Source organism: Rhincodon typus, chromosome 3, assembly GCF_021869965.1.
Source record: "Rhincodon typus isolate 14 chromosome 3, sRhiTyp1.1, whole genome shotgun sequence".
In the NCBI taxonomy this organism is placed as follows: Eukaryota; Metazoa; Chordata; class Chondrichthyes; order Orectolobiformes; family Rhincodontidae; genus Rhincodon; species Rhincodon typus.
Window position 1 is genome coordinate 4,888,535 of NC_063334.1, and position 13,165 is coordinate 4,901,699.

General features: G+C 41.3%; 1 protein-coding gene across 2 annotated transcripts in view; it reads left to right on the plus strand.

Annotated features, from left to right (window-relative positions):
• Positions 1-13,165, plus strand: part of tnksa (tankyrase, TRF1-interacting ankyrin-related ADP-ribose polymerase a) — a 151,804-nt gene that overhangs the window by 117,580 nt on the left and 21,059 nt on the right. For both annotated transcript variants that reach the window (XM_048595409.1, XM_048595410.1), the window contains 4 exons: positions 1-129; positions 298-535; positions 1,908-1,990; positions 2,932-3,052. In XM_048595409.1, the coding sequence (XP_048451366.1) occupies positions 1-129; positions 298-535; positions 1,908-1,990; positions 2,932-3,052 (571 nt within the window). The remainder of the gene's footprint in view (positions 130-297; positions 536-1,907; positions 1,991-2,931; positions 3,053-13,165) is intronic.

The window sequence follows — 13,165 nt, forward strand, 5'->3', positions numbered from 1 at the left end:
TGGGCCTTCACTCCATTGCATGAAGCAGCACAGAAAGGAAGGACACAACTTTGTGCTCTGCTGCTGGCTCATGGGGCAGACCCTACCATGAAGAACCAGGAAGGCCAGACTCCTTTGGATTTGGCTACAGTATGTTCAAAATTCAAAGGAGTAACAAGTATTTACTTTACATTTTGCTAGTGTGTGTTTACGATATTGCATAATGACCTGCGTGAATTAATTGATATTTTAAAGCTCTGTGTATTTAAAATTTCCCAGGGTGAAAACTTACAAATTTTCTTGTTTTTCTTACTTCAGGCTGACGACATCAGGGCCTTGCTTATTGATGCTATGCCACCAGAAGCCCTCCCAAGCTGTTATAAACCTCAGGCAACTGTTGTTAGTGCAGCAGTGATCTCTCCAGCCTCAACTCCCTCTTGTTTGTCTGCTGCTAGCAGTGTTGATAACCTGACTGGCCCACTTGCAGAGCTAGCTGTGAATGGTGCCTCTGGTGCGGCTGATGGAGCTACAGGCAATGAAAGAAAAGAAGGGGAAGGTAGGCTGACTAAAAATTGATGTAAATTTAAAGCAAAGTCCTGCAGCTGCTAGAGATGTGAAATAAAAACAAGTGCTGGAGAAACTCAGCTGGTCTGGCAGCACCTGTGGAGCAAGAAACTGAGTTAATGTGTTGAGTTCACCTTGACTCTTCGAACCTTAAAGTGGCTAGAAAATTGACAGCTTTATGCTGTTGATAAAAGTGAGATGCGGAGCAATTTAAACAGATGGTAAGGCAGCCCAGGTAAAAAGTAGGTGTCAAAAGCAGTAAATAGGTTTGATGTCAGCAGAGCTGACCTACGTAGATAAGACTTGTGGGTGTGATTATGTTTTCTAAGATTGTATGGCGAAAGTAGGGTGTGTCGGAGGATGGAGGAAGGTGGCTGAAGAAGTGTTAGAAATAACAGAGTAGTTGACTAGGATGTCGTGGAGAGAACATTCCCTGCAGAATGCTTGGAGGGCAAGGGAAGATATTAGATTTGATTTGATTTATTGTCACGTGTACCTAAGTACGGTAAAAAGCTTTGTTTGCAAGCAGTACAGGCAGATCATAGTAAGCAAGGATATACAGATCATAGGATGAAGAAAACCTGAACAGAGTGAAAAATTAGGCTCAAAAGTGTAGAAATAAGAAATGTTAGAGTTAGGTCTACTGTAGGAGCTTGTAAGAAGTCAATCTTTGTTGGCACCATCTTGAATCCGTGGTATGTTTGGGAGTGGGAACCTGCTTGAGCTGGCAGTCAATGAACTTTTGAACGCAGAGGCTCAAGGGGTGAAGGTTATGAAGATGGGAGGGAGTCCTGTTGTTGCTCTGGGAGGAAAGTGAAGAGGTGAGGGTAGAAATGGAGGAAATAATTCCAATACGGCTTGGGTATCAACCACTGGTGTGGAATCCTGGTTGAAGTTCTGATGATGCCACCTCCCACAAGGGAGCTCTGACATAGCTTTCTTTTTTTCCTCATGCAGTCCATGTGTTTACGTACACCCAGAGTGTTGTAAAGAAGGAAGTTCTAGGATTATGACCCAGCAAAAGTGAAGAAACATCTGTACAGTTCCACATCAGCACGGCTTGAAGGAGATTTTCAGGTTCTGGTGTTCCTAGGCATCCATAACCCTCATCCTTGAGATCGTAGAGGTCTTGGGCTTGTTGAGATGTTTACGAAAGGATTTCATAGCACAAATGGGAAGCAAAAAATGGGAATTCTAATGCTATCATGTTACCATTTGGCTGTTTGTATCATTACATGTGAAGTGCATTAGTGTAGTGTGAAGCTGCGATAAAATACTGTAATAATACAGATCATTTTTTCTTGTGCATCTAACATTCATTCATTTAATCTGATATTGAAACATAAGTATTTTTTGTTTTGCAGTTACTGTGCTTGACATGAATATAAACCAGTTCCTTAAAAGTCTGGGCTTAGAACACTTGCGGGATATATTTGAAAGGGAACAGGTACGTGAAAATAAACAAAACAGAAATTTTGGGAATGCTTGGATCAGACAGCATCTGTGGAGAAAAGATAAATAATGTTTAGCTCAGTGATCTTTCAGCAGGATGGAAGAAGTTAAATGTAATAGGTCTTAAGTAAGTACAGAGACAGAAAAAAAGTGGTTGGGAATATGGAGAGCAAGGGAATGGTATTTGATGTGATGAAAGACAGGAGAGATTCAATGACAAATGGCATATTGGTGGAAGGCAAGGGAGGTGATCATAGAACAAATTTGAAAAAACTAAATTTGGATCTGGGGAAGGTTTAAATGGAGTAGTAGAATCATCAACAGGAGATGTCATCCAAAGAAATGAGCAGAAGTTAAAAATCTGAAATTGCTTCCATGTTGAGTTCAGAAGGTGCCCCTTCGAAAAATTAGGTGCTGTTCCTTGACCTTACATTGAGTTTTATTAGAACAATGTCGGAGATTGAACAAGAACAAAGAACAATATGGCCAATTCCTAGTCCTTATTTAGATCCACTGCTTGTTGCCCATACGTGGTTTCTGTCCCTCTCTTAGTTTCCGTTCCTGTGTTTATCAAGATACACCTTAAACTTTGGAGGAGTTAGAGACTGGTGCAGAGAATTCAAAAGAGAAGGGGCAGTATACCTGGGGCCACACATACTAAAGAGGTGTTCCTCAAAGTGAATATTCAATCTGTGTTTAGTGTCCCCCTCCTCCTCCTCAAGAGCAAATAAAAAGGCAGCTGTTGCATCTCCTGCAATTACACAGGAAGGTGAAGCGGGAAGAGGAAGGGTTATTGGGGTGAATAAGGAGTGAGCTATGATGTTGCTGAAGTACTTAGAGAGAGGAAAATGTGAAATCTGCCTTTTCAACTTGTTTAAAAATTTGAAAAGCCATTTTCTCAGCTCCAGGATTTGACAATGTGCTGAAATTTTTCAGATCACATTGGATGTGCTTGCAGACATGGGACATGAAGAGCTGAAAGAAATTGGAATTAATGCCTATGGGCACCGTCACAAATTAATCAAGGGTGTTGAACGGCTGCTTGGGGGACAGCAAGGTGAACTGATTTACCTTACGTTGGCTTATTCTGATTTGGAAACTACAGTATTTTCATGTGCTTGCTGATCATAATTTCAAAATTGCCTAAGCTTCAACTCAAGAAACCCAAGTCTATTAACCTGAAAGCATTCTCACTAATTGTGTACTGTAATACTTTGTTGAATAAGAATTATTTAAAGTAGGTCTTCCAAAATTTAAGCTCATTAGTTTAGCCTATTCCTATCAGGTTTTTGTGTTTTTTCAGTTGCATCTTGCAGAGAGTCGGCTGCGTTCTAGCATTAAGCACACACAATAAAATCAGCAAATCACAAAGTTACGTTTGTAGCATGGAACATTGATGAGACTGCAACAAATGTACTGTTTAGTTTTTGTCACTTTATGTAAGGGAGAGCATATTTGCATTGGAAGGAATTCAGAGAATGTTCACTAGCGTTACCCCTAAGATAACATGGTTGTCTTTTGACAAAAAGTTGTGGTAGTTGGACCTATATAGATTTGTATTTTAGAAGAATGAGATCTCTTTGGACTGAGGTTCTGAGGGAGTTTGGCAGGGTGGATGCTGAGAGGATGTTTCTCTTCATGGGAGAATGCAAAACTTGAGTGCAGTTTCAAAGTAAAAAGGCTCTCATTTGAAAGTGGGTGCAGAGAAATGTCTTCCTGAGGATTGTTGGTGTCTGGAATTCTCTTCTTCAGAGAGCTCTGGCTGATGAGCCATTGTTGAACTCAACCTTGACTGTTTTCAGATTTTAATAGTGAGGGTAAGAAAACAACTTTGGGCAGATATGATAAACCAGAGAGTAGAGTCAAGGAAAAAGAGGTAAGTGTTAATATGGGAAATGAAAAACAGGCCATGACAGAAAGAGATAGAAAGTACATATTCAACAGTTAATCAACATATGAGGCTAAAAGTTACAAAAACAATGAAAGGATAAAACTAAAGGCTCTGCGTCTGAATGACACAACATGTGGAATAAAATCGATGAACTTAAAGCACACATAGAAATTAATCAGTATGTCTGAGCCATTACAGAGATGTGACTGCAGGATGACGTGGCTTGAGACCTTGATGTTGAAGGGATTAGGAAGGACAGGAAGCTAGGAAAAGTTGGAGGAGTGGATTTTATTGTACTAATGCAAGAATTAAGTGAGAAGGATGACCTAAATTTGGGAATCCAGGAAGAAGTAATGGTTTGAGCTGAGATGCGGAATAACAGGCAAGAAGTCACTAGTGGGAGTTTGTGAGTAGGTCCTCTAACAGTAATTTCACATTAGGATGAAGTATAAAGGAAGAAATAATGGGAGCACATCAGAAATGTTTGGAATAATCTTGAAGGGTTTTAATCTATTTATAAACTGGAAAAATCAGATGGGCAAAAGTAGCCTCGAAGCAGACTGCATAAAATGCTTAGAATAATTTCTTAGATTAGCATGTTCTGGAGCTGACCCGACCAAACTATACTAGACATGTTGTGCAACAAGGTAAGATTAATTAATAATCTCATTGTGAATATGCCCTTGGATCACAATGATCATGATATGATTGAAATTTGTATTCAGTTTGAGTGAGAGAGTAGGTCGCATGCTAGTATTTTAAACCTATTTGGGGCAATTATGAGGGTATGAAAGCAGAGCCAGCTGAAGTGAATGGGCAAATTAAGTAAGGAGAGAGGTCAATAAAAATGCGTTGACAAACAACAAAAGAGATATTTCAGAGCACAGAATTGAAGCATTCCAACAAGGGAAAAAACCTTAAGGGAAGGATCCACAATCCATGGTTAATTTTGAACAAAACGTATCCACTGTAAAGAATTGCATAAAGATGACTGATAGGTCAGAACATAGAACATAGAACAGTACAGCACAGTACAGGCCCTTCGGCCCATGATGTTGTGCCGAACTTTTAACCTAAACCTAAGGTCTGTCTAACCTCCACCCCTACCTTATACTAACATCCATATGCCTATCTAATAGCCGCTTAAATGCCCCTAATGAGGCCGACTCCACTACCCTCTCCGGCAATGCATTCCACGCCCCTACCACTCTGAGTAAAGAACCTACCTCTGACATCTCCCCTATATCTCCATCCACTCACTTTAAAACTCTGCCCCCTCGTAATAGCTATCTCCACCCTGTTCAATATTGTCAGATTAGACAATATTGAACAGATTTTTTTTAAGAAGCAATGAATGACTAAAAGAAGGGAAAGCTGGCTGGAAATATTAAATCACTTTAAAAATTGTTAAAAGATATTTGGGAAGAGAAAGAGAATCCCAGAAATAGCTGTGGTTCAAGAAATGGAGTGGAGGAAGGAACTGAAAAAAATCATAAAGTGATTCTATGCAAATTCTTAGAACTATAATTTCTTGTGTACTGACAAGTCTCTGGGTCCTGCTGGACTTCATCCTAGCACCTTAGAAAGTGGCTAGTGAGTTAATTGATGTGTTGGTTCTAATTTTCCAACATTTCCTAGATTCAGGAAAGGTTCAATTGGTTCAGACAATAATGAATATAACCTCTTTATTCAAGAAGCAAGGAAGTCAAATATTGAAAATTATGGACCAGCAAGCTTAAACCCAGTCATAAAAAAAAATGTTAAAAGCTATTATTAACAACGTTACAGCTGGGCATTTGCAAATGTTCAAGGTAATCAGACTGATTCAGTACGGTTTTGTGATAAAGGAAATCACGTTTAATCACTGTATTAGAGTTCTTTGAAGAAGTAACATTTGCTTTGGCTAAAAGGGAACCTATGGATGTATTGTCCTTACATAGCAGAAGACATTTGATAGGGAGCCATGTCAAAGGTCATGGCGGAAAATGAAGGCTTATGGTGTAGGGGTTATATTGATGTGAATAAAAGATTGGAGTGCTAACAGGAGCCATTAGCGTAAATGTAATGACTGGTATGGCACAGGGATCAGAGCTAGAACCTCATCTTTTTACAATTTAGAGTCTTACAGCACAGAGACAGGCCCTTTGGCCCAAACTGGTCCATGCCAACCAAAATGTCCATCCATGCTAACCCTATTTCCCTGCACTTTGCTTATATCCTTCTCAACCTTTCCTCTTCATGTATTTGTACAAATGCCTTTTAAATGTTGTTAACGTACCCGCTGCAGCTCATTCCACATGCATACCAACTTGTGTGTAAAAATAAAAGTTGCCCCTCCGGTTTCCACATATTCTTTCCCCTTTTACCTTAAACTGATGCCTTCCAGTCCTCGATTCCCCAACCATGGGAAAAAGACTGAGTGCATTCACCCTATCCATGCCTCTCATGATCTTATAGACTTCTATAAGATTTCCCCCCTCAGTCTCCTATGCTCTAAAGAAAAATGTTCTAGCTTGTTCAACCTCTCCCTTTAACACAGTCCTTTGAGTTCTGACAAATCCTTGTAAATCTCCTCTGCAGTTTTTCCAGTTTAATAACATGCTCCCTGTAGCAAGGTGACCAAAACTGAATACAGTACTCCAAGTGCAGCCTCACCAACGTGCAGAACAACTGCAACATAAATTCCCAGTTTCTTCACTCGGTGCCCTGACTGATGAAGGCCAGTGTGCCAAAAGCCGCCTTCACTGCCCTGTCTACCTGTGTCTCCACTTTCAGAGAACTGTGCACCTGAAGTCCAACGTCTCTCTGTTCCACTACTATCCTTAAGGTCCTACCACTCACCATGAAACTCCTACCCTTGATTTGACTTTCCAAAATGCAACACCTCACACTTATTTATATTAAACTCCACTTGCCATTTCTCGGCCCACTCACCCAGCTGATCAAGATACTGTTGCAATTTTTGATAACCTTCCTCACTGTCCACAATATTGCCTATTTTAGTGTCATCTGCAAATTTACTAATTATTCCTTGTATGTTCTCATCCAAATCATTGATATAGATTCCAAGCAGCAGTGAGGCCAGGACCGACCTCTGAGGCATATCACTAGTCACAGGCCTCCAGTCAGATAAGCATCCTTCCACTATTACTCTCTGCTTCCGACCATCAAACCAATTGTGTATCCAATCTGCCAGCTGTCCCTGGATTCCATGCGAACTAACCTTCTAGAGCAGCCTACCATGTGGAACCTTATCAAAGGCCTTACTGAAATCCATAGAGACTATGTTTACTGCCCTGCCCTCCTCAACCTTCCTGGTCACTACATCACATAACTCTAACAAATTTATGAGGTATGATCTCCCACACACAAAGCCATGCTGACTACTCTTAATCAAACTCTGTCTTTCCAAATGCCTGTATATCTTATCCCTCAGAATCTTCTCAAGTAACTTAGCTACCACAGATGTTAGGCTTACTGGTCTGTAATTCCCAGACTTTTCTTTGCAGCCCTTATTGAATAAGGGCACAACATTTGCTACCCACCAGTCTTCTGAAATCTCACCCATGGCTAACGATGATGCAAATATATCAACTAGGGTCCCCGCAATTTCTTCTGTAGCCTCTTGCAGGGTTCTTAGATATACCTGGTCAGGACTAGGAGATTTAGCCACCTTCGTGCATTTTAATACTTCCAACGTCTCTATCCCCAAGATATCGCCACTAACTTCCTCAAGTCATCTTGTCTTTCTCCACGGTAAACACAGAGGAGAAATATTCATTGAGGATCTCACCCATCTCCTGCGGTTCCACACATATATGCCTGTTTTGGTCCTTGAGAGGCCCTATTCGCTCTCTAGTTATTCTTTTTCCTTTAATATACTTAAAGAATCTCTTTGGATTCACCCTAATCTTGTCAGCCAAAACTATCTCGTGCCCCCTTTGTGCCCTCCTGATTTCCTTCTTCAATAAACTCCTGTTTCCTGTATATACCTCCAGGGGCTTCCTTGATCCCAGCTGCCTGTACCTTAGCCATGCCTCGTCCTTTTTTCTGGTCAAAGCCTCAATATCTCTTGTCATCCAATGTTCCCTACTTCTGCCAACCTTGCCCTTTACCCTCACAGGAATATATAGACCTTGAACTCTAGCTATTCATGCTTTTAAAGGCCTGCCACTTGCCAGATGTCCCTTTACCTGCAAACAAACTACTCCAATTAACTCCTGCAAGCTCCTGTCTAATTCCATCAAAATTCACCTTCCCCCAATTTAGAACATGAACCTGTGGACCAGTTTTGTCCTTCTCCATAACTGTTTTAAAATTCATCGAACTATGGTCACTGGTCCCAAAGTGCTTCCCCACTGTCACCTCAGTCACCTCTCCTGCCCTATTTCCTAAGAGTAGATCGAGTTTTGCCTCTTCCCAAGAAGGACCATCTGTATACTGCTTGAGGAAACTTTCCTGAACACGTTTAACAAATTTCACCTCATCTAAGCCCTTAACACTATTGGCAGTTCCAGTCTATGTTAGGAAAATTAAAATCCCCCACTATGATAACCCTAATGCTCCTGCAAGTCTCCCTGCATATTTGTTCCTCTAATTCCCGTTGACTATTTGGGGGCCTATAGTACAACCCCAATAATGCCACCATCCCCTTATTTCTTAGCTCCACGGACAAAGCCTCACTGGCTAATCCCTCAGTTTTTACATCTCTGACTACTGCTGTGATACTCTCCTTAATCAAAAAATGCAACTCCTCCTCCCCTCTTACCCCACCTCTGTCCCAACTAAAGCACTTGTGCTCTAGCACATTAAGCTGCCAGTCTGTCCCTCCCTTAGCCATGTTTCTATAATGGCTATAATATCCCAGTCCCATGTACCTATCCACACCCTGAGTTCATCAGCATTATCTGTCAGCCCTCTTGCATTGAAATAGATGCAATTTAATCCAACAGGCATTCTTTGCTGCCTGACCTGTCTCTTCAAGTTGCTATTTTTAATTACTGTATCTCCTTCCAGCCTCTCACTTACCTCCCTTCCCCACATTATACTCCATTTGCCAGATCTATGACCATGTAACCTATTTATAATCCCTTTTAACCTCATGCCTTACTCGTATATAAATGATTTGGAGCAAGAGTCTGAAAGTAAGTTTGCTAAATTTGCTGATAGAACAAAAATGGGTAGGAAAGTAAGTTCTGAGTAGAGCATTTTTTCTAATTCTTAACACCATTATTACTAGATCCATAGGTCTATAATCTAGAGTTACAGATTTCATACTAATTCTATATATATATATTTATATAACATTGAACACTACCATTTCTATCTTTTAAAACCGCGATAATGCATCCGCAGTAACATTTTCATGACCTGCAACATGTGTAATCTGTAAATTAAATGTTTGTAACAGAAGACTCCGACGAAATAGCCTGGTGTTCTTATCTTTAAATCTTTCCAAAAATGTCAAAGGGTTGTGATCAGTGTGCACAACTGTCTGATACCTTGTTTGCAACATAAACATTGTAAGGCCAGTACCAAACTCAATAATTCTTTCTCAATGGTTGAACATTTTCTCTGGTAGATATTGAGTTTCTTTGGAAACTAACTGGCTTTTCAATTCCACAGTCATCTTTCTGTATCAACATGGCTACAACCCCTACATCACTTGTGTTGAAAGTGACTTTAAAGGGCTTCTAGAAATTTGGCCTGGCTAAAGTGGTGCGGTGGTTAACGCTGCTTGTAAATTCTCAAATGCCTCCTAGTGTTGGTCTGCCCAGTGGAATTTCATGTTCTTCTTTAACAAATCTGTCAGTGGTGCCACCATGCTACTAAAGTTTGGTACAACCTTCCTGTAGAACCGTGTCATATAGACAGAGTTCCTAGCCACACTAGAATCCACACTGAAGACCAACGGCATCAATGAGGAGACACAACAAGCAATAAGACAGACAGTGGTCCTGACACTGACCAGAAGGAACGAACTGAACACTCTTTAATATAATCAGAAAAGAAGGCTCTAGAAGGACTGAAAAAAGATTAAAAATATCATAATCCTACTAGCAGACAACGGGCGCATGGCAGTAATACTAAACAAATGGGACTACCTCACTAAAGCACAGATACTACTAGCAGACACGAATGCATACTGGCAAGTGCAAATAGACCCGACACCACAACTGGGTAATAAAATAATCAACACTCTAAAGAGACTCAAACAGACCGGGCAAATCAACAAAACAGACTACCTAAAAATTAAACCTGAAGGGACAAACAAGAGGAGACACACCAACTTATAAACAATACTCTCACCGGCATCAAATTCACTAAGGAAGAAGAGAACGAGCAGCTTGCATTCCTGGACGTCATGGTAGAACTCAGGGCCAACAGGGAATTTCTGACACAGATACACAGAAAGGCCCCACACACAGCCACTAAACCTTGCTTTGAAGGGATCTCTTCCCACTGGTAACAGCACCAATACTTTATCCCCACAGCCAATGTACAGATTTTGCATTTCTTATCTGCTACTTGCTTCATTATGTGCTGTGCCATCTTCAAATGTTGTCTAGGTAATTCACCTACTCTGTTTAATCTTTCTCTCACCTCAGACACATAATCCAACTGTGGGGTCTCTCACTTCCTATCAACTTTTTCTGAGATTAATTTTAAAGGCCCTCTTACATCATGTCCATTTATCAATTCAAATGGAGTAAACAAAGTTGATTCATTTGGAGCGTCTCTAAGAGCAAATAATATAAATGGGGTACCTTTATCCCAATCATTTGGGTAATCCTGGCAATAAGCTCTCAGCATGGTCTTTAGGGTCTGATTCCACCTTTTCCAAGCTCCCTGGGATTCAGGATGGTACACACTTGATTTAAAGTGTTTGATGCCTAAGCTATCCATGACCATCTTAAATAATTTGGCAGTAAAATTGGACCCTTGGTCTGACTAAATTTCCTGGGTAGTCCATAATGGGTAAAGTAAACAAACAACTCCTACAATCCTTTTTGCCTTGACATTCCATAATGGAATTGCCTCCGGAAATCTGCTAGACATGTCCATTATGGCTAGCAAATACTGATTCCTGCATTTAGTTTTTGGGAGCAGACTTGCACAATCAATTATAACCCGTGTAAAACCTGCAGGAGTTGGCATCAAAGGTGCAGGTTTTATTACTGCCTGTGACTTTCCTACCATCTGACATGTATGACAGGTACAGCAAAAGTCAGCCCCATCCTTATGTAATCCAGGCCAATAGAAATGCTTTTGTATCTTAGCCTGAGTCTTTCGCACTCCTAGATGACCTCCTATAGGTAATTCGTGTGCTACCCACAATACTTCCTGTCTGTATGCTACAGGCAACACAATCTGATGAACTTCAGCCCATTTCCCATCTGCCGTAACTGCGAAACTCTCCATTTCCGTCTTAAGATTTTATTCTTAAGGTAATAACATTCTGGAATACATTCTGATTCCTTTTCCAAGTAGTCTCCATGATATAAATCTTTTATTGTCTCATCTTTTTGTTATAACGCCATTAATTTTTCAGAGCTAAACACCTCTGTCTGATCCCCAAGCTGCTCAGGTTCTTCCTTTACCATTTCATCAAACGGGGTGTCAGCTAACTGGACCTCAACTCCTTTGTCTTTCTCTTTGGTTATCCCTTCTTGCTTTAACTTATAACTGTGGGATTTTGTCACCATACAGACTGGAAAAGTTCCAGGGTACTTTTCTTCTTTTAACTGTTCAGTTCCCTGGTTTTCTTTCAGCTTCTCCACTACAAGGGGCATCACTCACACTTTTGATTGACTAGATATTTTCCAAGAGCAAACTGTAACCCTGGAATAGAGATAACAAGGTGTAGAGCTGGATGAACACAGCAGGCCAAGCAGCATCAGAGGAGCAGGAAAGCTGACGTTTCGGGTCGAGACCCTTTCCAGCATCGGCAGTTCCTACTATTCCTAGAATAGACACTCTTTCAGTCACTTCCACTGTCACTGCTCGCATGCCCACTTGTCTGTCCTTTGCATTCAGCAATGCTCCAGCAAATCACAGCGCAAACTGGGGGAGCATCTTATCTTGAGACTGGGCGCTTTACAATCTTCTGCACTTGATATTGAGTTTAACACCTTCGGATTGTGGGCAGGCTCCCATTTCTTCCCTTTCTTTTAGCTTTACTTATATTCTCTGTCGCCATGGCCTCTCTTCCCTCCCCGCACTTCAGTGGGACTGTCTGTTCTTTCCAGTTGGGCACCTGGACACACCATTGTTCTGCTATTTGCACATTTCGATCACTTGGTCTGCACTATCAGCAGCCTCTTTCCCCCGGGACTCTACCCTCCCACCAACCATTGCATAAATGCTGCCCTCACCACGATTCATGTCAGCCTGATGAAGACTCATCTAGATTCGAAACATTAGTATTCTCTCCATGTATGCTGCCAGACCCGCTGTGACTTCCAGCATTTTTCATTTACATTTTCACTATTTGTCCAGAGCTGCTGACAATCACCTGGGCACCAAGGAGAGAGCATGCATTACTCGGCAGCTGTGCGCAGCACGGGTAGTATTTCGTGCATGCACAGTATCGATGTGGAATCAGTATTGTCAAGGGGAAAGAGAGAAGTTATTAATGGGTAGCATGGTGGCTCAGTGGTTAGCATTGCTGCCTCAGAGCACCAGGGACCTGAATTCAGTTCCACCCTCGGGCAAGTGTCTGTGTGGAGTTTGCACATTCTCCCCGTGTCTGTGTGTGTTTGCTCCGGGTACTCCAGTTTCCTCCCACAGTCCAAAGATGTGCAGGTTAGGTGGATTGGCCATGCTAAATTGTCCGTAGTGTTCAGGGGTGTGTAGATTAGGTTAGTTATATGGAGATGGGCCTGGGTGAGATGCTTCAAGGGTCGGTGTGGACTTGTTGGGCCGAAGGGCCTGTTTCCACACTTTAGGGATTCTATGATTCTAGGGCCTGTTTCCACACTTTAGGGATTCTATGATTCTAAGCATGAAACTTCCCCAGTCTTGATTGGACTTTCCTACCTGATCTTACACAGGACAATGCTAAATCTCTCTCCATTTATTCCACAGATTGGGTAACATTTCAGAAGTGCAAATACTTTAATCTCTTACTATTAGAGACTGACCAACTCCCGTATCTCTCAATATTTTAACTTGTTTACCTTCTCCCCCTGTTCTTTGAGTAATCGTTACCCAGAGGTGAAGTCTTTGAAGAGATCAGGTACCATCTCATGATCCAGCCCATGACTAGACTGTGCACTC